This window comes from Kickxella alabastrina (genome assembly GCF_025024165.1).
Source record: "Kickxella alabastrina strain RSA 675 chromosome Unknown BX661scaffold_16, whole genome shotgun sequence".
NCBI classification, from domain to species: Eukaryota; Fungi; Kickxellomycota; class Kickxellomycetes; order Kickxellales; family Kickxellaceae; genus Kickxella; species Kickxella alabastrina.
The window spans coordinates 77,040-103,000 of NW_026251487.1; the positions used below are offsets into that span (position 1 = coordinate 77,040).

Sequence of the window (25,961 nt, forward strand, 5' to 3'; positions counted from 1 at the left end):
TATCATTTCTAGCCAAGGCAACATCTCGGTACTGTCTGCATCTGGCCACAAACCGATCTACTGTGAACTGTGCATAAAATTCGCCAGAACCGCGCAACAGCCAGTGGTTCAACCTCGGGAGCTTATCAAAATATTTGGCTCCAGACATTCCCCAGCATCAAAGCGCACACCCAGTCCCTCCAGAACCACTGCTGTCTCACTCCCATCTCATCCACAAGGCACTTCTCGTGCTCTTCCGCTTCACCCGCCAAGTCAGCAGCCACATTGGCTCTCAGCATAGGTACTTTGCGCACATATGCAGCAATCGAACGCGCCACTGCGGCACAGCGTATACACGTTGAGAGCAGCCAAGGTATGCAAAGTCAAGGCATGCAACACGGCGGCAGCTCACGGCCGAGGATGCGCAGTAGATATAGCAGGCGGCGGGTAATCTCTGGCGACTGCATCTCAAGCCCAGCCACCAGCAGTGAGTCTGCCAGCACACCCAGCATCATCTGGACATCGGCAGCAGAATATGCGGCTGAGTGTTGCACAGTTCCAAGGGGAAATCCTCACCGCTCCGGCCCCCTTCGAGTCATCGCCGCACAAAGCACCCAGTCTCGACCTTTCCCCACTGCGCTGAACCACGGGCGCTCACTGCTGGTGTCCTCCATGCGAATTTGTGCTCCCGCAGCAGCTGCACAGGTTTTCTGCACGCGCGGCAGTGCGCGCCCTCCTCCTCACTAACAACCACGTAGTACGACAAACCACAGCTTCAACACCCATATTCACAGTGCTGCTCCAGATGCCCAGGCTCTTCATGAGATCCACGTCCAGCCCACACGAGTACTGAATGTAGGCGGCCATTGGCCAAGCAACCCCATCTGGAGGTACCGAGCGCGTCAAACGCAAGCACACTGGCATCCATCCACATGCCCTGCAGCGCGACCATAACCTGCATGGCAAAGAACAGCACCAAGGCAGCATTCATCCACTGGCCCAACCTGGTGCCATTTGGCGCGATCTCACTCGGCGCTTCGTCGCTGTCGCTGACGGATAGAACGCCAGCTCGGAAGTATTCAAATACATGCACTCAGCTGCCGCAGGAGCAGGGCCAGCACATCGAACACAACATCCTTGGCGCCCACCTGCCCAGCGTACATCAGCGCAACCAAGCTCTTTGCCACGTAACTCTGCGTTAGACCACCGCTGGTACCATTGGCTAAGACTATTTTGGCCAGCCGCGTTTAATTGCGTCGTCAGCCATCAGCAGCTGCAGAAAGCGCGCAAATCACTGTGGCATTAATGATAGCCATGATGGCCGAGAGATGCGCCGGCTCGACGTCAGCCGTAACTACCTGACACACATGGTTGCGATCGTCGGACACTCGACCATCATTGGCGCCACATCGATCGAATGACACAGGCACGAAATGATGCCGGCCATCTCAGGCATCAGCGTCAGGTAGGAGTCTGGAATCAGCATCTCGGCTACGCCAGCCATGGCCTGGGCATGCTGTCAGCTCCATCTTGCCGACACTTCACGACACAAACTCATGCAGATAACCCAACGCCCCATGAGGACATGCCCTGTTCATCCTGGCGGACACATGCGGCGATGACATCAACGACGCCCAGCTCCAGCAGCTGCACCATCTGCGGATTCGCCACCTTTATTACGTTTTCTTCTGCTTCTGGAGGCCGATACGCTGTGAGAAAAGTTCACAGCCGCACAAGGCTCTCCATCAGTGCGTGCAAAGGCTCGAGCTCAGACACTGACTGGCATGCACCACCGAGCAATGCAGGCAGAAATGCCAGGTCGACCATTCACCAATGGTACTCCGTGCGCAGTGCAAACTGCTTTGCCATGGCCACACATACCGACACAAGCATGGCGTCTGACTGCTGGCTCTGCTTGCTGCCACCTCAGGGTGAGCCACTGGCCGACTGCAGAAGTGCCTCGCTGAGCGCCTCAAGAAACCCGCAGCCGGCTGCCTGCCGCATGTGCCGCTTGGACACTGCCGTGTCTGATGTGCCCAACACCTGAGCAGAGTGGCAGCTGCCCACGTCGCTACCTCATTTTCCCTGGGCGTGCGCATAGCGTCCACCAGCGCCTCAATGCCGCTGGCCCAAACCACCCTGCCGACCCGCTGCGGCGTCATCACCAGCACCTGCAGCAACACAACTGCCCGCAACCGGCCCTCCTCTGCTGCTACTGAACTGCCCTGAGCCTGCACGACTATCAGTTGCAGCATCTCTCTCTGCATGGCCATATCGAGCACTAACTCAGACGCAACATCCCACAGCTTAAAGTTGTCTGAATTCAGCGCCAATTGTGCCAAGAAATTATCCATTTAGATAATCTGAATACCCAACACTGCCTCATTGTCCGCACTCCCTTTTGGAAGTATTGGTCCTGCCATATCAGGTGTGTCGCTGTCGCTTCTTTTGGCAGTGTGTGCAGCAGAAATCTAACTCATACTGTGATTAGTCCAGCAGATGCGAAAGTACCTGGTACGTACCGAGCACTGCTCCAACACCAATTGCGAGTTAGTACCAACTATCATCTATGCCAGTGAAAGGTATTATTGAGTGTGTAAAAAAGAAGACTAAAATGTAAAATGCGAATTGTGAAGGAATGGAAAAATGTGAAAGTTAGAGTAATAAGAAAGAAAAACATTAAAATGGAATCATTTGGAAAATAGTAAAAATCGAAAATTATGGATACAATCAACCCTGTTTAAGTAAAATTGGACAATGTGCGAGTCAAAGTATTTGTTGTTTACAGTTAAAGTGATCGGTGGATCGGCGAATTTGTAAATAAAGAAAGAGTTAAAAACTTTATTTAACGTAATCAAGAAAATAGAGCAAATCAAGTGTTGGTTTTTTGCGATCATAAAAAATATTAAAAACATAAAAAACCTAAAGTGTGCATATCTTTTTGAGCAACTCAGCATTGACCTCGTCCTCAGCCGGTCGCTTAAGCTGGCCATTATCCTCTTTGAGCAGCTCAATCGCTTTGGGATGCATAAACTTGGGAGCGGCATCCCAGTTGGCCCGTCGGACAAATTTCTTGTCCCACCAGAGCCGGTGGTTCATAACCTTGTTTTCCGGTTCAAAAAGGAACTGGCGCATCACATGAATGAGCTTTTTGAGCCTATGGCTAATATCGTCAACACTGAACCCCTTCAGCAAGATACCACCACCTTGGATCAAGCCCCACCTTGTGATGGCAAGGGATGGAGAGTCCAGGAACTTGAACCCCTGAACATCATCCCTCTTAGTACCAGCTGGGCGCACTGCATCCATAATGACATAGAAAACACTCTCCAGGTCATCAAGGATTCCCCGGATGGGGCTGCTGCTGAGATGGGAATTCCCATGAAAAGTGGCGTCCCTATAAACGGGTCCTTGGCCACCTCCACCTGTCCCACTGTTATGCATTGAACCCCCACTGCTCAGCAACCTCAATGTGTTTGAGTTGAGTTGGGTCAGTGTCCTCAGCAGCATCCTCAACAGCATCCCCATCAGTGTCCTCATCAGTGTCCTCATCAGTGTCCTCATCAGTGTCCACATCAGTGTCCCAGCAGTGTCCTAGCAGTGTCCCTAGCAGTGTCCTAGCAGCATCCTTAGTAGTGCCCCAGCCAATGACCTTGGCACAGCCCCAGTCAATGACATACACCTTGTCGTTTTTGACGCACACATTCCCTGCCGAGATGTCCCTGTGCAGGACGCCAGTGTCATATGCCTGGGCAAGGCACAGGGTCAGCTGTTGACAAACCTAGGAACTAGCTTGCGTATCTCCTTTTCGGTCTTACCTTTCAGATACTCAGCCATTGGCTGGCCACAGTCCTCCATGAGCACAAACTCCAGCCGGTATCCATTGAGGTGCTGATGAGCAGGCCACTCGAAAAATCTTGGGAATACATCGACTGGTCTCTTGTTGAGGATGGCGTATGCGGCGCCCTCGGCAAACGATTGACTGGGTCCAGGAAAGCTTCAGCACAGCATCATGCGTCCATTGAATTTCCCCCGGAATAAATGGACATGGCGCCCAATCATGTATGAATAACGCGCTATTGTCTCCTGATACAAACAGAGCAGCCCATCCTTGACATCCTTGACACCTTGACATCCTGGGAAACCGAGTATAAGACTTTGATTTTGAATCGCCCTTGCTCTCCACATCAACTTTCTGCGAAAAAATGAAAGAGTTGGATTTCTCAGAGACATTGCAGAAATGCCCGAAAATGTCCGACTCAAGAGTCAGCAGGAACCAGAGCCGCATGAGGCATTTTTGGATATCTTCAGCTCCGTTATACATCCAATAATCAGTATCAAAGCATATATCACCAAACTCAACGACGTACAGTTTGTCACGATAATATGCATGAAGCGTCAGGAGGTGCCCATGGAGGTAGAAGACGGGTGCAAACGTGCGGGTTGCCTGCTTATCATTAAGCACATGGCCGTAATCTGCGAGCTGGCCGCGAGTATCCTCTGGGGGTCCACTGAAAGCTGGATCCACCTTGGCCTCAAGTATAGCATGAACGGAATGAATGTCCCGTGTTGTGTACCTGTGGTAAAACGCGATAGCTGGCTTGTGTGGAGTGCCTTGTATGACATCCCTCTTATGGACCATCGCAATAAGCCCACACTCTGGGATTGGAGTTCCACCTGCCGGAATAACCCTATTTGCGACATCAACCGCATTGACCATCGCGTTGAAGAGGAGGATAAAATACTCGACCAAACGAGCCTCCTTAGTCAACCCCATCAATTTCCCCGAGTACTTTTTGAAAATGTCAGCAATGGGAAAATCGTCAAATTCGTTAATCGCATAACGTGCATTGGCTACAATGCCCTTGCTATCAGCCACTGGCGACCCCCTGGCTATGTGAGGAAGAGATCAGGCCAATCCTTGATGAACTTTTATACCGCTGCTTCACACCCAGCGATTTGACAAAGTCATCGAACAGATAGCTGTCTCCTATGTTATCGCCTAGGCATTTCAGCAGCCACTGACGGCGCTTGTCACGTACGTGGTCGGTCTCCCATTCCTCTGGCGGCAGGTTCGCCTTGGTTTGACTTTCAGTGGAAGTTTGGAAAGTGCCGTCCGTTTTGCTCTTCTAATAAAATAAAATAGCCAATTGGTCATTTGTAAGGTTATAATTTTTCTAAAAAAAAATTTCAAATAAACAACTGCAAAGTAAATAAAGATCAAAATAAAACATTGACTGCTTCTACTTACTTCTGTTTCTGTCGGTGGAGTTAACTCAGACATTGTTGTAGGAGAGAGAGAAAGAGAGATAGAAATTGAAAATAAAAAGTAAATAAAATAAAAGTGAAGAAAGAAAAAGAAAAAGAAAACAAACTGCGCGAAATGAAAAAAGTAAATGTTAAAAGTAAAAGCAAAGATGAAATTTTGGAAATGTGGAAAATGTTTAGCGAGAGATTGTGCCAAAAACAAAAAATAATAAGAAACAAACGAAATCTTAATATAAACAAACAAATTTTGAGTTTGTCGTTGTGCTCGCATTTGGTTGGCTGAAATATGGAAACAAGAAATAATTATATTTATGGATTAATTTCCAACCGGCATTGTTCTTTGTTGCACATTGATTTTTTTTAGCCTTTATTACTTCTTTTGGGGTATAATGGCCCTGCTATTCATTGTTTGTAAAAAAAAATATGGCTCTCCAATGCATACACTGAACCAGAGATGCGTCTATGCTCCGTCACCTGGCTGCCAGGCCAATTGAGACATAGAGCCACATGTTTCATGTGTCCACGACGGAGCATAAAATTATGAATGTGAGAAACTTTCACCGTGATCTATAAGACCCAGTCCAGTTATTGCAACTGAGACAATCAACAGACTCCAGGTTATCCAGGACCAACAGACAACATATCGGAGAAACTCGAGATACGGGTGAACACCTACCAGGATAAAGAAGCGGAACCTGGATATGAGGCATGACTGGCAGGAGCCGACAGAGGACAGTACACAATACTGGTAAAAATATACCAAAGGGAGTGCGCAAAAACAAGCAACAGTGTTTGTAAATGAGATTATAGACAAACAGCACGACTGGTACAAGGGCCAGCACAACCCGCAGATTGAACGGAAATGAGGGATCCTTGACACCTGAGAAAACGCCAATTATTGATAAGGGCTCCAGTCTCAACAAAAATCACGAATACCAAATCCATGACAAGACAAAGATGATGCGGCCTGCCAAAGTGGCCGCAGACAAACAGCAATGAGAATGGCAGATATACTTACATACTATCTATCTGACTACAATTAACGCTCTAGCTGGCAGATCGAGTGCTCGGGTTTAGTTGACTAACACAATGGCGAACAAACTTCCACCGCCAGGCATTTAGACCCAGGTTGGGATAATTCCAACCTCCCTGTCCCCTAGAATAATTTTTATTACAGGGGCATGTAGCCAGATTCTGCAATAGAGCCCATGACGGGCAAGTGGCATAGTAGATATTCAGTCTTAATCATTAACTTTAAGTTTGTATTTTTTATAACTGTTATATATTTTGGAAAATGGATCTAGTTTCTCTCACAGCACATATATATGTTTAAATAACCCCTCTATATTCAAAACAGTTAAAATACACTTTATTTTATTTAATACACAAAATAAAATCCCCGATTGCTCCCACTACCATTACCCATGACCATCTGCCGTTGACATTCAAAATTCCGGTTTCTACGACCCATGCTAATCCTGGTGACAACACAAGCCAAGATTCCGACCAAAAAAAGAACAATATTAACCGAATGTCCAAACACAAACCTCGGGGCATCCCAATTCAAAAACACGTTTGATGTGACAAAACTCGCCGAAGCACCCATGAACACTGTAAGTCCCGATGCCACGGCCGAATTCGCTACTGTCTGAGAATTTGCTGTAATGATCCATCCTGGCAAGATACCCAAGCCAGCAAATGACCCAGTGCCAACAAGACACAATCCAAAGACACGCATGGGCACACTAAGCGTAGCAACCATGATTATGCTGCCACCAGGGCAACGCCTATTGAGAGACTTCCGGCGAGCCAGTGGCTGCGGCATAGCTTGACGATCTGCCCGGCAAGCAGATCGCTATTGCGCCGCAGGCAGACGGCAGGGCGCTCATGGTCTGCGCCTCGGTGGCCGAAAACCCTAGCTCATTGATCACTTCCGGAGCAAAAACCGACACCGTGACACATCCCGCACACACGGCAAAATTCGCCACGGTCATACACCACAGCTGCCAATCGAAAAGCGTCCGCTTCGTATCCCGCATTGACAACTGCTCAGACCCACCCAAGGTACCCTCCCGGCGCTTATACGCCACAATGAATTCCTTCTCGTCGTCTGATAGAAAAGAGCATTTTTCCGGATGGTCTTGGAAAATATAATATCCAAAGAATGCCACAACCACTGTAATGAGTCCTTCGAGGATAAACACCCATTGCCAGTGTTTTATTGTCGGATGGTCAATGTGTGATAGGGCGGAGGCCAATGGGCCGGAGAACACGTTGGAGAGTGGCGAGCTTAGGTAGAAGAATCCGACGCGCGTAGTTAGTTTGCCTTTGGGGTAGAAAAACGACAGAATAAGCAGAATCCCAGCCGTAAATCCACACTCGGCCATACCCAAGAGCAGTCGCATCACATAAAGCTGGGTTTTGGTTTTAATAACGCCCTGTAGCGCACACACTATGCCCCAGAGAATACCCAAGGTGGGCAGCAGCCGTGATGCGCCAATGTGTTTTAGCAAAAAGTTTGAAAACATTTCGAGCGAAAGGTACCCAACTGTAAACAGTGTCGTGGCAATGTTAAAGTCGTTATTGACCATGCCCAAATCCTTTTCCAAGCCGACAACTTTGGCTACACCGATGGAACCGCGGTCACTTTGGTTGAGCACACATAGGACGATGGCGTAGATGAGAATGCGGGTGTCGATTTTGCGGCAGTATTTGTTGAGCTTGCGGGCTATTGCCGGGGTATCTGGGTGGGTTCCGTGGAGGTATTGTCTGCAATAAAGTCTGTGGCGGGTTCTGAGTATCCACCGAGCGTGTCAACTTCGATGTACTCGACTTTTGATGACATTGAGGAGCCTAGGATAATGGGTAGAAAAAAGTGTAACAGAGTGTGTTGTTGTTTTGTTTTGTTGAATTGTGCAAATAATGAGCTTTTTTTGTTTTTGGTGAGGATGAAGGAGTCGAGTTTTTATATGGAGGGGTTATTTTGAGTGGTTTATTTTACTTTTGAGTGGTTTATTTCCACGGTTACTTTGGTTTTTTTACTTTGAGTCGTTTACGTATATGGTTACCTTTTTCATCTTAATAAAGCTAGGATAGTAACAGGTAAACCATTTTACGCCACAAATGCACGTTGCTCAGAACAATTGAATGGAAAAGGGGGAGGGGGACGCCTCGAGACACGCCATAAAAAAAGGACTTTATATTTGACAATTATATTGATTATGATGGTGATTTGTCATGGAAATTAAAAAAGGTATTGTTGTGTGTATATTCATTCTTGTGGGCAGTACAAATAGTAATTGCAAAGGGGGGGAAGCGACTTACCCATGGTTTACAGTATGTATGTGTAATTATTTGAAGTGTGGTTTTGTTGTTGTTGCCGTTGCCGTTGCTGTTGTTGGATGCTTTAAGAAAATAAAGCAAGGGGGGATGATAACTAGAATACAAATAAAAATGCCTTCTATTTTTTTTTTATAATCCAATGTGCGTGTGTAAGAAAAAAAAAAAAGGTTGGCCGAGCAACGATATGTAAGTTTAAAGATAATAAATACAATAAGAAAAAAGGGGGGGAGGGGAGAGTGAAAAAGAAAAGGGTGGATATTTTATGTTCTATTTTATTTAGCGACACATATCAGGTTTTCTTTTTATTTGTTTGGATTTTTTATTTTTACTTTTATCTTTTTGGTTTTTTGTTCTTTGCTCTTTGTGCGTGTGCTCATGTCAGCCTTTTTTGCTGTAAAAAAGATGGGATTGTTCGCTTGATCGATTTGTTGATTCACCTTACCTCGCTCTTTCCCTTTTTTCCCAAGAGAACATACAAGCTGTTTCAGTTGGGAAAAAGAGCCGAGAAAAAAAGCCACCTCAGGGCGCCAGCATGAAAAGAACATTCCAGCATTTATATAGCATTATATAACATATACACACGCTTCATAGAAACAATACAGGGTTGATATGTGGGCTTGTTCTTTTTCTTTTTCTAGGCCAATCCCCCTCGCAGCGACACCATCTCTCCGTCCACCGGAATTCCCCTCGCAGTGGCCATGACCACACGATGGTCCGCCCAGAAGCTCGCCTCCGCGCCCAAGCCCAGCTCCCTGCAAAGCGCAATCAACCAGTCGTAATCCATGTCCAAAAGCGCAATCCCCCTGCGGTCCCAAAACAGCGCAGCCAAGGCCCGCAGCTCCGCAAAATCCGGCTCCTCCGCGACCATGCGCACCACAGCCGACAGCAGCTTGTTGTCCGGACGCACAGTCGACTGGGCGTCTGTGGGGGGCAGGCGAGGCTCCAGCTGCAGCGCGCTCTTGACAAGCGCGCATTTGAGCGCAAACGGGCAGGCGATGCGCAGCACCATGCGCAGCATATCGACGTTGAAGCGCACGGCCGAATGCGCCTGCATGAAGCGCACAATCCGGGAGACCTCTCGCAGAGACCCGAGCTGCGCAGCCACCTGGACGATGCTCCCAAAGGTCACCTGCGTAAACACAACGCCGCGCGGCGCCAGCGCCAGCGCCAGATTCATCAGGAAATCCACCCAGGACGGCGCTGCGCCTGAGGCCTCAAGCGCACTGCACGCCTTGGTGCCTGGCGGGTGCAGCAGGAGCTGGTCCGTGGGGCTGTTGGAGATCTGCATGCAGACGCCGCGCACGAGCTGCGTCCACGCGGCAATGTCGTTGAGGTGCGCGTGGCGCGCCATCAGGTGCAAAAGCGTCGGCACATCGCCCTGCAGCGCGTACGCCTGCAGCGCCTTGACGTACACCGGCCGCTCGACGCGCGAGAACCCATCGCCGCGCGAGCCGTGTGGTGCCGAACCCGGACCCGGACCCGGGCCCGGAGCCTGCGCCAGGGCGAGGATCTCGTGGCCCCGCGTGTGGTAGAAGCCGTGGTCCGCCGTGGGCTGCGCCGAGAGCCCGTAGAGGTCGCGCACGTGCGGGAGCTGCTGCGCCAGGTGGCCATGGACGATGCGCTCGAGGCCGCGCAGCCCGGCTGGATCGCTGGCGCCGCTGGCCCCGTACTGCGGCCACGCCGACTTTAGCAGCGCCAGGTACGCGACGGCCTGCAGCGTGCGGCTGGCGCGGCACAGCGCCTTGAGCATGATGCGGTGCGTGGCCAGCGTCGGCAGCCACGGCACCACCGGCGCGCCAGCTGCGCCTGGGCCGCCCCCGCCCGCCCGCCGGCCTCCGAGGGCCGCCTGGCCCTCGTGGTGCGCGGCGGCCAGCTCGCGCATCCACGTCCAGATAAACGGGTCCAGCACGTGCTGCCTGCCGGACTCGGCATACCACTGCTCCCACAAGTTGGGCTCCGGCGCCAGCACCACGCCCATCTCGGGAGCAAACATCCCGCACCGCTCGGAGCCGCCCCGGCGGGGCAGAAACTCCAGGTGCAGCGCAAACAGCTTCGTTGCGCTCTCCAGCCGCCCGGCCGCGCACATGCCCATAATCACCGCCGTCCACGTTGCCGCGTCCGGCGCCGCGCCCTCCCGCTGCATCGCGCGCAAGGCGGCGCCGACGCCGGCGGCGTTGCACGCCTGCGCGTCGCCGTGCATCATGATGTTGTGCGCGCGCGCCTCCGCGTGCACCCAGCGGCGGCCCAGCGCGTAGACTGCGGCGATCTCGGCCGGCGGCCGCCCGGACTTGCGCGCGCACTGCATCAGCCGCAGGCACAGCGCGCGGATCGCCGCGTCGGCTGCAGCATCGGCGGCGCCGCGCTGCCCGTGGATGATCTGCTCCAGCGCGCGCCGAGCCAGCGCCAGGCTGTCCGGCGCCGCCCACAGCGCGCCCATAAACCCGGCGCCGGGCGCTCCGCCGCCTGAAATGTCGCGGTACGCGTCGCGCGCGGCCTCCAGCGCCTGCTGCAGCTGCTCTGGCTGCAGCAGCTGCGCGCAGACGCGGTCCAGGAAGCCGCCGACACGAGCTGCGCGCCGGTCGGCCAGTCCAGCAGCAGTTCAGCAGCACGCCGGCGCACCGGTCGTTGAGCGCGCGCGCACACAGCGCCACTTGCCGTGCGCGCCGGTCGCCGTCGGCGCGCCGGTCGCCCCGCTGCGCCCCGCCATGCCGCCCGCGCGCAGCCTCGCACCGCACCTGCATGGTCATTGCGTGCGCCAGGACGATCTCCCTGCGCAGTGCGTCCGCCGGCGCCAGGCCTTGGGGTTGGGCCTGGGCCTGGGCCTGGGGCCTGGGCCTGGCCTTGGCCTTGGCCTTGGGCGCACCCGCCCGCCGCTGTGGGTGCTGAGGCAGGCGCCGGCGGCAGTGCGTGCGCCCAGCCGTAAATGCCGCTCCACGCGTCGCGCACCTGCCCGCGCCGGATCTTCTGCAGCCGGTGCAGCAGCCGCAGCAGCTGCGCGCCGCTGTGCGCCAGGCTGTGCTGGACGGACGCACGGCTGTGGATCGCCAGGACGTAGTCCCACGGGTTGTCTGCTGAGATCTGCGCGCTGGCGCGCTTGCCATGCCGTGCTGAGAGCCTGTGCGGGCAAAGAGTGTCTGCGGACCCGGCAGTGGTGCTGACTGTGGTGCTGACTGTGGTGCTGACTGTGGTGCTGATCCGGGCGCTGATCCTGGCGCTGATCCTGGCGCTGATTCCAAAGTTGGTCCGGGCCTGAAACAGCGTGCAGGTGCCGGGTGCTGGCACAATAATACAGCCTGGGCGCCAGTGTAAAAGAAGTGATATGAGTGCTGGTGCCGCCGGTCGCCGCGCCAGCAGCTTGTGTGAATAATGTCGCCCGAATGACATTGCAATGAAAAAATACGATAAATATAAAGTCCAAAGAAAAAATTAATGCCACAGCCAAGAAACAGAAAAAAGATAACCGGCCGCACCCAGCTCGCCCTCGGGAATCAAAACACAAGGTGCGTCTGCGTCAGCGGCAGCTCCGTCGCCGGCTCGCACGTGCACGGCTCACCATCCAGCCGCACCTCGTACGTCTCCGGGTCCACCGTGACGCTGGGCAGCGCGCAGTTCAGCTTCATGTCCAGCTTGCCAATGCCCCTGCAGCGGCTCACGGGCTCGAGCCGCTTCCGCAGCCCGTATGCACGCGCCGGCGCGCCTGCCGCCTCGTCCAGGCTGGCCTTGGACACGAACGCCAGCGCCGTGGCGCCCTGTGCGCCGGCCAGCGCCGCGAACATCGGCCGGCTGATGACCGGCTGCACCGTCGGGATCGACGCGTTGGCATCGCCCATCATCGCGCGCACCGGCACGCCGCCCTTGATGACCACCGATGGCCGCACTCCAAAGTCTGGCGGCGCCCACATAACGAGGTCCGCCAGCCGCCCGACCTCCACCGAGCCGACAATGTGCGCGACGCCGTGCGCGATCGCTGGGTTGACTGTGTACTTGGCAACATAGCGCCGGATGCGGAAGTTGTCGGCGCGGTCGCGGTCGTAGCTTCGGCGCCAAGTGGCTCGGCATTCACGAGGTGCCCGCGCTGCCGCTTCATCTTGTCGGCTGTCCGCCACGTGCGTGCGACGACCTCGCCGATGCGCCCCATCGCCTGCGAGTCCGACGACATCACCGCGATGGCGCCGCAGTCGTGCATGACGTCCTCGGCCGCAATGGTCTCGCCGCGGATGCGACTCTCGGCAAACGCCACGTCCTCGCAATGTGTTTGTCCAGGTGGTGGCACACCATCAGCATGTCCAAGTGCTCGTCGCACGTGTTGCGCGTGTACGGCCGCGTTGGATTGGTCGACGATGGGATGACCGACGCGTGCCCGCACACTGCCAGGATGTCTGGCGCGTGCCCGCCGCCGGCGCCCTCCGTGTGGTACGCGTGGATCGTGCGCCGCCGATTGCCGCCAGCGTGTGCTCGACGAACCCGACTCGTTCAGCGTGTCTGTGTGGATCGTCGCCTGCACGTCCATCGCGTCGCACACCGAGAGGCACGTGTCGATGACTGCTGGCGTCGAGCCCCAGTCCTCGTGGATCTTGAGCCCAATGGCGCCCGCCCGCACCTGCTCGCGCAGCGGCTCCGCCTGTGAGCAGTTGCCCTTGCCCGTCAGCCCAATGTTGACCGGCAGCGTGTCCGTCGCCTGCAGCATCATGCGGATGTGGTGTGCGCCGGGCGTGCACGTCGTGGCGTTGGTGCCCGTGTTGGGCCCGGTGCCGCCGCCGATCAGCGTCGTGATGCCCGACCCCAGCGCCTCATCGGCCAGCTGCGGGCAGATAAAGTGCACGTGTGAGTCCAGCGCGCCGGCCGTGATGATCTTGCCCTCGGCCGCCATGGCCTCGGTCGACGCGCCCACGTACATCCCGGGTGTCACACCCTCCATGACGTCGGGGTTGCCAGCCTTGCCGATGCCGACAATCATGCCGTCGCGCACGCCAATGTCGGCCTTGTAGATGCCTGTGTAGTCGATGATGACAGCGTTGGTAATGACCAGGTCCAGGCACTCCCGCCTCCCGAGCCCTGCCGCCTGCCCCATGCCGTCACGCAGCGTCTTGCCGCCGCCAAACTTGCACTCGTCGCCGTACACTGTTGCATCCCGCTCGATTTCAGCCCACAGGCATGTGTCGCCCAGCCGCACGCGGTCTCCGGTCGTTGGCCCAAACGTCATCGCGTACGTGGCGCGGTCGACCGTGCGGGGCAGCAGCACGCGTTGGCTGATCTCTGCCGCCTGCTCCACATGCAGAGCGCCCTTCTTTTGCATTTCGATGACCTTCTGCCTGACCGCCTCCGCCCCGCTGACCACCTTGCCCGGCGCAAACCCATTGCCGCCGTGCACAATGCGGTTGCCCGCAATGTCCACTAGCGGAACGATGCGCGAGTCTCCAGGCTCGAAGCGCACAGCGGTGCCCGCCGGGATGTCCAGCCGCCGGCCGTACGCCACCTGCCGGTCCATCTCGAGATCTGCGTTGGCCTCGCAAAGTGGTAGTGCGAGCCCACCTGCACTGGCCTGTCGCCATGGTTGGTCACCTTCAGCGCGTACCTCTGCCGGCCCTTGTTGATCTCAATGACCCCGGGTGCCGGCACAACCTGCCCGACCAGCGCCTCATCTGACGCAAACTCCGCGGCGACCTCTTCCGACCACGGAAACAGCTCGTTGTTGATCTCCTTCAATACGAGTTTTCTCTCCTCGCTCAGAATATCGTTTACACGATCCATGCCCTGCCCAACCTGGATTCCAGACCCATACAGCGCCAGGCGCAGGTCGCCGTGCACCGTGCACACTGGATTATGCACCGTCACCAGAAAGGTGCCGTCCCGGAACGTGCCCTCAATCTGAACATCGTGCAGCATATAAGGAACCGAGCTCATTACGTGCCGGAACCCGAGAATTCCCTGCCCCAATGACTGCAAGTCCTGACCGAGTGCGTGCCGTCACGCATCAGCTCCAGAAGCACTGTAGCCAGGAGCGCTGTGCTCTCGGATGCATTGAGTCGAACTCCGCGGGATAGCCGCCTCTGCGCCAGCAATCCTGTTTGTACTAGCGTTAGTTTGTCGAGCTCGCGTGGTAAGAGTTTCATTTGTTTTTGGTAATAGAAAAATAATAAGTCCAAATAAAAAACAAAGTGGACAGAAAGGGGCTAAAGGCCCAGAGCCTTTTCTGTTCTTTTTTCTACTGGAATAGGTAGCATACACCCAGCCAAACTAAACTGCAGTAATTCTAGGAAAGTTCCCACACACACACACAAACTTAGATATGGAAAGAATAATAAACAATGTATGCCAAATGCCAATTAATAAAGCAAATAGTACACCCTGTATAATCACATCGCCCTTTCTTCAAAGGGCGCGATCATAAGTTCTAAACTTGGATTGACAATCTACAACGCAACAGAAAACTAGCAATGATGATCGCGAAATGAAAATGACCTTATCGATTAATTCACTAGCAGGCAATTATCATTACTCGCAGATCAACTAAAATTGAACATATTCTTTTTACACCATTTAAACACTATGTTGGTTATTATTTGCTAAATATTATTTAACTGTTTTAAAGCTTCATCTACCTGAGTTAATAATGTTCAGACAGCAAAACTAAAAATTTGCAATTGCTATAATTCGCACTGCAATAATTTCATATTAATATTTATCTATTAGATTAAAGTTTTTATTCATGTTATTTCAGCCAGATTGCGTAAAGCGCATAAAACCCGTCGATTTTGGGGCTAACAGGGACCCGGTAAACGACAAAATGCTTCAGCAGCTCTGCCAAAAACACCTGGTGCACCAAATCCGATCTCAGCTCCTGTCCAACCATTCCGACGCACTTTTTGCCATCCACCCGACTTTGCAAACATCAACCAGGGTATGCACCAACATTGGCGCGACGCTCTCATGGTAGACACAATCGCTTGCCACCACCATGTCAATCGACTGTCGCACGATTCTCTGGTCCTCGGGCATCTGGCCCCACACGTATTCTGTTGCAAACATTTCTAAAGACGAGCTCTTAAGTCGGTTTGCATCCATATTCTTGGTGAGTAGGCGCATCATTCGCAATTGGTCCGTGAGAATCGTTCGCTGCATGCCGAGTCTGTGGAGAGTCAGCCCAACTAGGCCGCAGCCGGATCCTAGTTCGAGCGCTGTTAGCGCACTGAGGTCCCAGTGGGGCGTGCTTCTTGCGAAGAACTCACCCATCACTATGCTGCTGTTCCAAAGCACTGCGCCTGTTTGCCCAGGCTCGCCATTTATATTGATATTTTGGCTGATTGTGAGCGAGATCGGCCTTTTGCCGCCTAAATGCCGAATGTGTTGAATAATGTCAAATATTTTAAAATATAAATTATGAAGCTGTTAGAGTCTGCGTCAGAGAATGAATTTGCCCAAATATTAATATATATATATATCTCTCTCTCTCAGCGCTCTATGCCTTCCAAGTGCTAGGTGTAGAACTTGATCAGCATTTCTGTGTATTTTAATTTGTACCTTCAATTTCGATATCCACCTCAGGTTTTCTTGGCTCGACAAGATCTAGCCGATCGTTGCTATCTTTGCTGTAGTACACACTGTACAACTCACACAGCTCCTCCTCAGCGTCTTCAACCAGTATGTATCCGTCGATTCCCTCGATCAATTGATCGTAAAACGACACCATCTCTGCAACAACACGATGGCAAATAATGAAAAAGAAATCTAGATCGAATTGTGTAAAAAAAAGTATTTATTTGATACAAAAAATCGCACTTGGCTCCTCGCGCGCAACAACTCATACTTGCGCACCCTCTTTTATGGGTAAAATTTTGCAACTAAATTCACATTAAACTTGATTTTCTTTTTTCAACTAACGAAGTATGTCAATGTATTTTACCCGTCTAAAAAAATTTATAAAACGAGATAAAATAACCAGTCCAGCAGTGCCGAAACAAAAAGTAAACCGCTCGAAAAAAACTACATGTAACAAGCAAAATATCGAAAAATGTAAATTATACAAATGAGATATTTAGTAAACCAAGTAATCCAAAATGTTAACTGTACGCAAAAAAGAATGGCAAATCCATGGGTTACAATATGTGTGTGTCAGGTATTGCAGAAAATCTTCCGCATAACGACCAGTGAAGGAAGTAATCGGACAATGTAAGTAAATAAAGCATCATACACAACAAAAAGTAAGAATAACATATGGATCCAGCAAAAAAAGATAATGAGACTTACATTTACTTCTTCTTGGTGACACCGACGGTGCGTCCGCGACGACCGGTGGTCTTGGTGTGCTGACCACGGACACGCAGACCCCAGTAGTGACGGATACCACGGTGAGCGCGGATCTTCTTCAGGCGCTCGAGATCCTTGCGGAGCTCAATATCAACGTTGTTGGCAACCAGCTGGTTGGTAGTGCCATCGGTGTGATCTCTCTGCTTGTTCAGGAACCACGCGGGGATCTTGTACTGCAGGGGGTTCTGGACGATCTCAATGACGCGCTCGAGCTCATCGGCGGTGACCTCACCAGCACGCTTGGTGATATCAATGTCGCCTTCTTGCAGACAAGGTTGGAGTAACGGCGACCCACACCCTTAATCTTGGTCAGGGCGTACATAATGTTCACGTTACCGTCAACGTTGGTGTTGAGCAGACGGAGCATCGGCTGGAACTGGTCCTTACTGGTAGCAACGAGAGACTACAATACATGTACCGCGGAAGGAATATAGTATGAGTTAGTAATAAATGGTTTGCTGCTGGGATTGGGATTTGAATTAAGCCTCGTTTCGTTCGAGCGAGATTTGTTGTTGTGCCGATTGGACGCGTATTTATGCGAATGGAATGAGGATGTCTACGTGGTGTGTTTTTCTGCTGCAGCAATTCTGAATTAACCGGGCCGTTTGTAAGCTCTGCCTGTTGAGTCGTTTTGTATGTTCAAGTCTGGCTAGCGCGGCTGCCGGCTCTGGCCATGCCCAGTTTCCACTGTCAAAAGTAACTTGCGCGGCTCTCCTGAGACTAGCAACGCAATCTCTCTGCACAGCCTCGTAGTGCCAGCAACTAACCAGTGTCTCTGCCACCACATATACGCCAAAACAAGCCTCGCTTATAGTCCAAATCTCATTCGATCAAGAGATTGTACCAAATTTGAAATTTGAAATTCAAAGGTTCATTCCATTCGAAATTCAAATTTCTCAAGCGGGCATAGTGGGTCCGTCTCTTTTAAAAATTATCTGCAGCATCCATCACGTATCCAACTCGCATCCATCGCGTAAGTACTGTCCGAGTCTCCGCCGACGTCTGTTGACACGCACCATCTTTAGTTCAAAATATATAAATTTCGCAACCAGAACGATTTTTTGAAGAGAGGGAGTCAGGCTGAGTACACCACACGCCAAAATTGCTTTTCTATATGTGTAAATACTTGCTCTGGTTCATTGGATTTTTTTATGCTCTTTAAGCTCGAGGGAGAATCTCTAATTTTGAGGTGCTTTATTAATCACCTGCTTGTTTCGCTGCTTATTTTGCGCGGCCGTTGATGGATGCTAATCAGCAACTGATTTATGATTAGCTCCTGATTAACGCTTGATTGCGGGTTTTCCTTCTATTTTCAATTTTTGCTGTGCACAAGATCAAAGGTGGAGAAAAATGTATGCACGCCTTTATCTGCTATTGTTGAGCCAAAAAATAAAAAGCTGGGCATTTAAAAGCTTGTATGAAATGTCTCGAATCTTGAATTGAAGCGATTGTTCTGCCAATTATCAAGTATATTTTTTACTTTATCACTCTCGGCGTTTTGACTTTTTTCTCCTTGAAGCTGGTCAATTGTAAATTTAGTTTCTCACCGGCATTTTGCAAAATTAAAAACAGACACATTCACATTAACGATGCACACCTCATTGGTCACCTTTGCGCGATCTGTGTGGAAGGGCCCCTTCTACGTTCACTTCCCGAACCTTCAAGAGAGCATTCGCACAGGAACGCCGATTAAAACGATGGCGCGGGCATGCACGATAATGCCCGATATGGTCAACGCAAAATTCCTGGTTCACAACGGCAAGGATTATATTCCCGTGCGCGTCACAGAGGAGATGGTTGGCCGCAAGCTGGGCGAATTCTCGCATACACGGAAGAGCTTCTCATACCGTCTCACCAAGAACAAGTGAGCGAGCGATTTTTGGTTTTCTTCAATGCCGTCCCCCCAGGTCCGACACTATTTCAAATACACATTATTTTCTCTATTTCTGCATTTACCTTGTCTCCCAACTGGCCTGCCTGCCTATCTGCCTGCCTATCAGTTTTGTTCTTGTCACAATGGGAGCTGAATTATACGGTGTGCTGCTGCGTTCCATCCGACATTTTCCGAGTTCTGCGTGATACTATCTGTTTCGGATGGAATCAGCGCTGAAAAAAGATTTCGAGATACTCAAGTATTCAGCAATATATGTGCTGAAGATGAAGAGTGCCTTCTTTAGATATTAAAAACATATTATGCTGATTTATAAATGGGATATTATATAAATCACCAAAAATTGTTGACAAAGCAATATAGGCGTGTGCCATTGACATTGTTCTTAATTCATCTGTACATTGTTCAATCTCGACACTGTATGTCACTTGCTCTGCCGCCGATGCGAGGCGGGAATTGGCTCATACATCTGGCTACAGTGGGAACAATTCGAACTGGGCCACAACAATTTTACATATTCATCAACAAAAAAATGGAGTTTGCCCTTGTCTACTTTATATTAAGTTGCTGGGAAAGCTTTTGTCAAGAATGTTCTTTTCAATTGCAGTGATGCAATCGATTTCTGGGATAGAGCTCATGTTCTAGTGTTGAGCCTTCTTGCTCGTCTGACTGATTCAAACTGATCTGCTGCCGACTTTTTTACCTTGAGTAGTTTTCTCATTTAAAGTGGACTTATTTTGGCAAATAAATTATTTTCCCGCACATCATGAAAACAATACTATATCTGCACATCCCTCAAATGAGTGACAAGCAACAAAAAAAGCAATATATCATTTTTATTTAAACGTGTTCATATTCTAAAAAAAGGAATGTACTGGCTGTTGCCCATGATGTCCATCCCTAAAAAAATACTGCTGGACCCAGCTCTTACTCTTTTGAGTGGTATAAAACAGACTATCCATCCCGTATTGACCTTGGTTTTAGACCATTACCATTCAATTGCCACTGGACTAACACCACTTTATTAAGTTTTACACTTTACACTACAATTTTTTGGATTTTAATTGTCGGTAATCATGAAACCACTCAGCGCAATTGTCATTAGTCTTGGTATTATTTTCATTTCGTCGTGTTCCAGAACAGCTGCAATGTGTGGGCGAGCCCATGATCACCATCAGCTACAAAGCAAGTAATTATCTATTTTTGCAGATCACCTCTCGCGTCCATCATTGGATTACATCAGCGCCTTCTTGTTATATTTTTTTAGTGGTGGCTTTCACGTTTTCGACTTTAGCATCTGGTTTCTTGTATTCTCAGCAAGTTTATTATGTCTCGCAATGTTGATTTTATAAAGTTGTTTTAGATATTTGGTACCAGAAATTCTTGGGAAAAGTCCGCTTTACACGTCCTTGGTCTTGTCCTTTCTATATTGACATGCCGCGTGTCATTTTGGACAAGGTGCCGGTCAAGCGGGGTCTTACTCTTGCCGGATTTTTATTTATATTGCTTATTCGGGATTGCATGCAATACCTAAAACTGCACTTTGTGGATACAATTTCTGCAAATGTGTTATTTTGCACATGGGGTGGCTTTCCATGCAAAACAAATTAGCCTTTATTTATCTCGCTCAATTTGTGCATTTATGCTATTACCATGTATTCCTTTTCTATAAATTTTCTGGGACATTGATTTCGCTTGTATTTGAATGATATCTGTAATAAGTCGGTGCAATATTTATTGTTCATGTATTTTTATTGCCAAAGCTTAGCCACTGTCAGTTGTTCTGTTCCAAACTGAATTTGGCAAGATAAAAAATGAACTGTCCAAGTATGATCTATTTTTTATTTGGTCTTTCTTTTTCCACTCAATTCCGCGTGTGCTGCAGTAATAAATTCCATTCCGTCATTTATTCACCCCTTCTGCTGTCGTGAGCTCGCCGCTAATTACCCAAAAAATTAATTTTTTTTGCTTATTGCACTAGAGCCCCACTTTGTTTATTTTTTTCATTCGCTTGGATCGGCATTATTGAAAATGGCAATAGACTTTGCGAAAAAATAAATTTTTATGTGACTGTGTGCACATGCGGGAAAGACAGTGAATGGAAAAAATAGGGACTGTTTGTATGAAGGCCCTTCCGAGGCCCTCATGCATCCAGTTCGTAATGCCGTGATTCCATTTCCTGTTGCAATTTTCCAAGTCTTGTTATTGCTTTTTGTTTTTCTCTCTACAGAAAATTTTCTTTCTACTTTATTACTTGCGCCTCTTGTTTTTTCTAGCTATCCCGGTATTATTGTTGTTGTCTTTACAATACCTGTTTTTTCATTACGGACTATTTTCATATAAATATCATCCTCACCACCCACCTTTTCCCAACTTTTCAAAAGGCTTCCTTACCATTCATGCTTCGGCCTACCCTCCCACTTTCTAACAAACTTCGCTTCGGCTCAATTCTTTCAAACAACAGGATGATGGCTAATCAGGTTCAAGAGAACAACTCGTCAATCAACGGCGTGATCCAGAACAACAAAGACTGGGCGTTGGAGATGCAAGTCAAGAACCCCGAGTTCTTTGTTGAGCTGGCCAAGGGACAGTCGCCCAAGCTCCTCTGGGTCGGTTGCTCGGACTCCCGCATGGCTGTCGATGTCATGACGCAGACCAACCCCGGCGACATCTTCATTCACCGTAACATTGCCAACCGCGTCCCCAGCGAGGACCTCAACGTCCTCAGTGTTATCGAGTACGCTGTCAAGCACCTCAAGGTTGAGCACGTCATTATTGCCGGCCACACCGGCTGCGGTGGTATCAAGGCCGCTATGTCCAGCGATTCCGTCGGTATTCTGGATCACTGGCTGCGCCCCGTCAAGGACTTGTACCTCGCTAACCAGGAGGAGATCGACCGTTTGCCCAAGGCTGACCGCGTGGACAGACTGGGTGAGCTGAATGTTATCCAGGGTGTCAGCACTATCTCGAAGCTGCCTGTCGTGCATGATGCTTGGAATGAGGGTCGCGAGCTGTACATCCACGGGTGGATGCTGCAGTTGAACACCGGCCTGCTTAAGGATCTCGACATCTCGGTGACTGGCCCCAAGCAGGTCCCCAGCATCTTCAAGCTGAACGCTGCCGAGCACTAAAGCAATAAGGGGGGAATTATTTTTTGTTTATTCCATGTCTATTGGCCTCTTTTTCTCTCCTTAGTTTTTACCTTCTTTCCTCTGCATTGCCTGTCTTTTTCTTGTCCTCTTGTCCGGGTTTAATATAATTTTACGATCTTATCATTATCTCATTCGTTATCTTGGCAAGATAAAGCTGTGTGAGCGTTTCATTTTTTGCGATTCCACACTTTGTCAATATATATATAAAAGCGCGCTCTGGTAATTACGCTCAGTGTGGATCCAAAAGCATAATCTTCAACCGCAAAAAGCGGAAATAATTTTTTTTGGGGATCAGATTGAACAATGAAAATATAGTTTGCTTCGTCACAACCGTATCCGGGAGGGAGGTGGATCGCAAGCCACAAGATCCACCAAAAGCCACCAAGAGTAAAAAAGCTATCTTAAAGATTCCTAATGCAAAACCCCCACCCGCTAATGCATTTTTTAATGCGAATGCATATCGGAAAAGAAAATACAACTTTAAAAACTATGAAAATAAAATTTTAAAGTAATTAAAAAACAACCGCGTGTGTCATGTGTGACCCAAGCAACGTTGGTGGAACACAAAGATGTATTGACAATATAAAATAATGCGTGGAGGATAAGACCTGTAGAAAAAAGTTTAGCCTTGAAACATAAATAAACATGCTTGCTTCGCGTCCCTATTTTCACATATTTTCTGCTTTGAAGCGATCCTCGCGCAGCGCGCTTGCAGCAGCAATTTAGGTCGCGAAACTCGTGATAACAGTAACATTTAGGAACAGCAATTGGAGTTTGATGATGTCTGCGAGCATTAGCAGCAAAAACAACAAAACACCAAATGCAAAACATCCCATACAGAACAGTAGAAACGCAAGAATTTTTTTTTTGTTTTTCACTCTGGCATGGCACGCAACGCTCTCAAGTTGGTTGATCAGTAGTGGCCCTGTCCCTGCCTGTCGCTGACAAAATAAAAATTGCGAGTCGATTCGGCTCACTCAACGCTCTTTTCACAATTTCTCCCCCAGCCAAATCGCACTCGTCCCAACCAAAATACCTGCCAATCATTTCATTGGCCCAATGTTATAAATCAATATGCACGTGATTTGCTGTAGGGCATACCGTTTATTCCTGAGCATGGAAGCACCCACCCCCAGCCAGCCATTCGCGCAATCAATACGAAAGCTTGATCTGCCAGATCACCGGCTGAACGAACAGAAAAATAAAGGCGTGCTCAAAAAAGGCAGCAAAAAATAAATTTTTTTCTGCACTGGGAGGGGTATGTTGCCCGCGAAATATGTTGAATCTCACTTGCTCATTGAGAAAATTTGAGCCAAACACAAGCAAGCAAAAGAAAAAAATCGCATCACATACAGTTCTAAGCCTAAAAGCAAAAAAATTGGCTGACAAAAAAAAGATGAGAGCAAAAGAAAAAGCGCTGAAGAAAACTTGGAAGGGGGAGGGGGTATATGCGTAGAGTAAAGCTTTGCAATTTCAAAGGGTTACTTTCTCTTTCTCCCACTTTAATAAAATAAATACGGGCTCGTAGTTCTTTCTTGTCGGACACGAAGAATAGTTGAAATGTAAGCGCTCAATTGAAATCAGCTTTAGCTTTTTTTATTATGTTCAAATCGCGGAATGGAGAAGGCTTGAAAGAGGAGGAAGAAAAATTTTCTCTGTCGTTTAAATCGAGTGAAATCTCGACACTCGTTTAAAAGTGAAAAAGGCGTTTCTTATCGAGAGGAGGGAGGGCTTGGACGGCAACTTGAGCAGCTTATAACTGGACACCGTTTGTTTTTGCGACCCAGCAGCAGAAGCAGGAAATACACAGGGCGGCAGACGGGAAGGAGTAGCAGCCAGAGTACAGCAGATAGCCGCTCTATACTGTTCCTGGTTTGCTGGCTAGAGCAAACGCGTCTTTTGGGATTCTGTCAACACAGCCACAGGCCCCTTTGTGGATTGTGTTTTTTTTCGAATCTGGAACAGACAAAAAACACTCAATCGGGGCTGAATCTCGCGAGGTGGTCAGTTTGTTTTAGCCAGCCAACTCAGAGTCGGAAACGACGCTGCGCGGGTGTGTTTTAGCGCCCCTTGAGTCTCTTTCCGTTAAAGTAGGCGGAGCAGCGCAGACGGTTGTTTTTGCGCTCGTACTTTTTGATCCTGTTCTTTCTGTGTCTTGCTTTTTCCTCGGCTTTGTTCCCAGTGCTGGCTGCGGCCATTTGGTCAGTCGGGTCACCCCAGTTGCTTCCTCCCCCTTTGCTCCGTTCTTTGCATATTTTTAATTGCCGTTATTATTACCAAAGAGGACTGTAGACTAACAATATCCTTTTGATTTCTGTTCAACGACTATAGGGCTAACCTTAACACTCAGAAGCGTCTCGCTGCCTCCGTCCTCAAGTGCGGTCAGCGCAAGGTCTGGCTCGACCCTAACGAGACCACCGAGATCGCCCAGGCTAACTCTCGTAAGTATTTTTGAAATGCTCTGCAGCGGCTGCCGCCAATTATTATGCTTGATCCTTGCGTTAACACGCACTGGCCCTGTATAGCAAAAATAACAGCAAACTAATAACGCTGTTCTTAATTATAACTTTTCTTTTTAGGCCAGAACATCCGCAAGCTTGTCAAGAGCGGTCTGATTTCAAGAAGCCCCAGGCTGCTGCCTCCCGCTTCCGCGCTCGCGAGCACGCCGCCGCCAAGCGCCTCGGTCGCCACTCCGGCTTTGGTAAGCGCCACGGTACCGCCGAGGCCCGCATGCCGACCTCCGTCCTGTGGATGCGCCGCATGCGCGTCCTGCGTAGCCTCCTGCGCAAGTACCGCGAGCAGGGCAAGATCGACCGCCATATGTACCACACCCTGTACATGAAGTCCAAGGGTAACGGTTTCAAGAACAAGCGTGTGCTCATGGAGTACATCCACAAGGCCAAGGCTGAGAACACCCGTACTCAGATCCTCAAGGACCAGGCTGAGGCCCACCGTCTGCGCAACAAGGCTGCTCGCGAGCGTCGTGCTCAGCGTGTCGCTGCCAAGCGCGATGCTCTTATCTCGGGCGAGTAAATTTTATCATTTTTTGTGGAATATACACGCTAGAGGTGGGGAGACTCTATGGGAAAGCAAGCGGTTAAAAAAAGGACAAGATCTTGTACTTTTTCTTTGGTTGATAGCTTTAAATTTAAATGTAAACGGGTCCTGTTTCTGTTTTATCCGTTTAATGTGGTTAGTGTATCAGGAATGAAGGAAGGTTACTTGTATTTTGTATGTATCTTTTTCTTGCTTTATTTCTTTCGTGTTGCTGTTTTACAACTTTTATTGGAAACATAAACCCCCCCAGCATTGGATTTTATATTTATTAAAACAGCAAGCAAGAAAGGAAATACTTTATATTTCTACATTTGACTATATCGAACAATAAAGTAAACATTATTAACGCAAAGGTAAAAATAAATTGATACAAAGTGCTTTACGCTTGCCATTTTATTTATTATTATTTATTTTGATATTAGTGGTCTTTTGCCCACAAGCTTTCAATAACCAAGTTTTTCAAACTACAAAAAAAAATCCCAAATCCCAAACTCTTTTCCCTCCTTATTCCACCATATTTCCTATTCATTTCGCCTTTCTTATTCCAACAATAATATGTCATTATCAATCACGCTAAAGTTTACAAGTGGCATGGAGCTGCTAGTCAAGGACAAGGCCAAGGAAGTCATGGCCAACTTCCAGCCACAGTCGGCAATGTCGCGGATGGGTCGTCGTATCCGGTCACGATGAAGGAGCTGATCGAGCATGTGCGCGACTCGGTCATTGACGAGAGGTGCAACAAGGATCTGTTCTATAAGGACACTACCGTGCGCCCTGGTATCCTGGTCATTATCAACGAAAGCGACTGGGAGGTTGAGGATGGGCCCGACTACAAGCTGCAGGACGGCGACGTGATCGAGTTCATTTCGACGCTGCATGGCGGCTGAGCTAGATAAATATCGATTTGCCGCGTCAAGCTTAATTTGTTAACTAATTTGATCACGGATCGAAATTAAATCATTTAT

The 25,961-nt window shown here is 49.6% G+C and overlaps 11 protein-coding genes across 11 annotated transcripts; 6 read left to right on the forward strand and 5 right to left on the reverse strand.

Moving 5' to 3' along the window:
- The first annotated feature begins 1,288 nt into the window (after positions 1-1,288).
- Positions 1,289-2,284, forward strand: BX661DRAFT_38231 (uncharacterized protein). Its single transcript, XM_051539117.1, has one exon. It carries the CDS (start codon positions 1,397-1,399, stop codon positions 2,024-2,026), a length of 630 nt encoding a protein of 209 aa, XP_051390506.1. The 5' UTR covers positions 1,289-1,396; the 3' UTR covers positions 2,027-2,284.
- A 617-nt stretch (positions 2,285-2,901) lies between these two features.
- Positions 2,902-8,092, reverse strand: BX661DRAFT_199274 (major facilitator superfamily domain-containing protein; the record flags this gene model as incomplete). Its single annotated transcript, XM_051538311.1, has 9 exons — positions 2,902-3,376; positions 3,435-3,727; positions 3,757-3,870; positions 3,907-3,976; positions 4,113-4,872; positions 4,910-5,039; positions 6,833-7,034; positions 7,081-7,990; positions 8,053-8,092. 9 exons carry the CDS (start codon positions 8,090-8,092, stop codon positions 2,902-2,904), a joined length of 2,994 nt encoding a protein of 997 aa, XP_051390507.1.
- A 957-nt stretch (positions 8,093-9,049) lies between these two features.
- Positions 9,050-10,383, reverse strand: BX661DRAFT_184544 (uncharacterized protein; the record flags this gene model as incomplete). Its single annotated transcript, XM_051536537.1, has 1 exon — positions 9,050-10,383. A coding segment is annotated over exon 1 (1,110 nt), but the record flags the coding sequence as incomplete, so codon positions are not given.
- Positions 10,384-11,998: 1,615 nt separating this feature from the next.
- On the reverse strand, positions 11,999-14,893 carry BX661DRAFT_184546 (urease). Its single transcript, XM_051536538.1, is given in 6 exon segments — positions 11,999-12,624; positions 12,696-12,832; positions 12,865-13,043; positions 13,054-14,095; positions 14,122-14,538; positions 14,580-14,893. The coding sequence occupies 6 exon segments, from the start codon at positions 14,700-14,702 to the stop codon at positions 12,078-12,080; spliced, it is 2,445 nt and encodes an 814-aa protein (XP_051390509.1). The 5' UTR covers positions 14,703-14,893; the 3' UTR covers positions 11,999-12,077.
- Positions 14,894-15,287: 394 nt separating this feature from the next.
- On the reverse strand, positions 15,288-16,362 carry BX661DRAFT_184547 (putative methyltransferase-domain-containing protein). Its single transcript, XM_051536539.1, has 3 exons — positions 16,111-16,362; positions 15,472-15,920; positions 15,288-15,451 (listed from the first exon to the last, which is right to left on the reverse strand). The coding sequence occupies exons 1-3, from the start codon at positions 16,277-16,279 to the stop codon at positions 15,302-15,304; spliced, it is 768 nt and encodes a 255-aa protein (XP_051390510.1). The 5' UTR covers positions 16,280-16,362; the 3' UTR covers positions 15,288-15,301.
- An 89-nt stretch (positions 16,363-16,451) lies between these two features.
- On the reverse strand, positions 16,452-18,051 carry BX661DRAFT_184548 (40S ribosomal protein S18). The gene is made up of 4 exons (XM_051536540.1): positions 17,913-18,051; positions 17,182-17,299; positions 16,837-17,158; positions 16,452-16,572 (listed from the first exon to the last, which is right to left on the reverse strand). The coding sequence occupies exons 1-3, from the start codon at positions 17,913-17,915 to the stop codon at positions 16,839-16,841; spliced, it is 441 nt and encodes a 146-aa protein (XP_051390511.1). The 5' UTR covers positions 17,916-18,051; the 3' UTR covers positions 16,452-16,572; positions 16,837-16,838.
- Positions 18,052-18,485: 434 nt separating this feature from the next.
- BX661DRAFT_144423 (uncharacterized protein) lies at positions 18,486-18,764 on the forward strand (the record flags this gene model as incomplete). The annotated part of the gene is made up of 1 exon (XM_051533047.1): positions 18,486-18,764. One exon carries the CDS (start codon positions 18,486-18,488, stop codon positions 18,762-18,764), a length of 279 nt encoding a protein of 92 aa, XP_051390512.1.
- Positions 18,765-19,790: 1,026 nt separating this feature from the next.
- On the forward strand, positions 19,791-20,464 carry BX661DRAFT_184551 (uncharacterized protein). The gene has a single exon (XM_051536541.1). The coding sequence runs from the start codon at positions 19,952-19,954 to the stop codon at positions 20,129-20,131; it is 180 nt and encodes a 59-aa protein (XP_051390513.1). The 5' UTR covers positions 19,791-19,951; the 3' UTR covers positions 20,132-20,464.
- A 544-nt stretch (positions 20,465-21,008) lies between these two features.
- BX661DRAFT_184552 (carbonic anhydrase) lies at positions 21,009-22,116 on the forward strand. The gene has a single exon (XM_051536542.1). The coding sequence runs from the start codon at positions 21,187-21,189 to the stop codon at positions 21,916-21,918; it is 732 nt and encodes a 243-aa protein (XP_051390514.1). The 5' UTR covers positions 21,009-21,186; the 3' UTR covers positions 21,919-22,116.
- A 1,323-nt stretch (positions 22,117-23,439) lies between these two features.
- On the forward strand, positions 23,440-25,318 carry BX661DRAFT_184554 (60S ribosomal protein L19). The gene is made up of 5 exons (XM_051536543.1): positions 23,440-23,501; positions 23,541-23,599; positions 24,271-24,380; positions 24,519-24,538; positions 24,562-25,318. Exons 2-5 carry the CDS (start codon positions 23,541-23,543, stop codon positions 24,970-24,972), a joined length of 600 nt encoding a protein of 199 aa, XP_051390515.1. The 5' UTR covers positions 23,440-23,501; the 3' UTR covers positions 24,973-25,318.
- Positions 25,319-25,514: 196 nt separating this feature from the next.
- Positions 25,515-25,942, forward strand: BX661DRAFT_184555 (uncharacterized protein). Its single transcript, XM_051536544.1, has 2 exons — positions 25,515-25,582; positions 25,639-25,942. Exons 1-2 carry the CDS (start codon positions 25,552-25,554, stop codon positions 25,881-25,883), a joined length of 276 nt encoding a protein of 91 aa, XP_051390516.1. The 5' UTR covers positions 25,515-25,551; the 3' UTR covers positions 25,884-25,942.
- The last annotated feature ends 19 nt before the right edge of the window (positions 25,943-25,961 follow it).

Bases quoted from the DNA above. Each gene is read 5' to 3' on its own strand.
- BX661DRAFT_38231 (XM_051539117.1), top strand. From the start codon at position 1,397: ATGACACAGGCACGAAATGATGCCGGCCATCTCAGGCATCAGCGTCAG.
- BX661DRAFT_184546 (XM_051536538.1), bottom strand. From the start codon at position 14,702: ATGAAACTCTTACCACGCGAGCTCGACAAACTAACGCTAGTACAAACA. The intron at 14,096-14,121 runs GTGGGCTCGCAC...CCACTTTGCGAG, and splicing joins ATGGCGACAGGCCAGTGCAG to GCCAACGCAGATCTCGAGAT. The intron at 12,833-12,864 runs GTGTGCCACCAC...ACACATTGCGAG, and splicing joins AGCACTTGGACATGCTGATG to GACGTGGCGTTTGCCGAGAG.
- BX661DRAFT_184547 (XM_051536539.1), bottom strand. From the start codon at position 16,279: ATGGTGTCGTTTTACGATCAATTGATCGAGGGAATCGACGGATACATA. The intron at 15,921-16,110 runs GTACAAATTAAA...TTCGGCATTTAG, and splicing joins GGTGGATATCGAAATTGAAG to GCGGCAAAAGGCCGATCTCG.
- BX661DRAFT_184551 (XM_051536541.1), top strand. From the start codon at position 19,952: ATGATCACCATCAGCTACAAAGCAAGTAATTATCTATTTTTGCAGATC.
- BX661DRAFT_184552 (XM_051536542.1), top strand. From the start codon at position 21,187: ATGCTTCGGCCTACCCTCCCACTTTCTAACAAACTTCGCTTCGGCTCA.
- BX661DRAFT_184554 (XM_051536543.1), top strand. From the start codon at position 23,541: ATGTTCAAATCGCGGAATGGAGAAGGCTTGAAAGAGGAGGAAGAAAAA. The intron at 23,600-24,270 runs GTTTAAATCGAG...CAACGACTATAG, and splicing joins GAAGAAAAATTTTCTCTGTC to GGCTAACCTTAACACTCAGA. The intron at 24,381-24,518 runs GTAAGTATTTTT...TTTTCTTTTTAG, and splicing joins GATCGCCCAGGCTAACTCTC to GCCAGAACATCCGCAAGCTT.
- BX661DRAFT_184555 (XM_051536544.1), top strand. From the start codon at position 25,552: ATGTCATTATCAATCACGCTAAAGTTTACAA. The intron at 25,583-25,638 runs GTGGCATGGAGC...GCCAACTTCCAG, and splicing joins AATCACGCTAAAGTTTACAA to CCACAGTCGGCAATGTCGCG.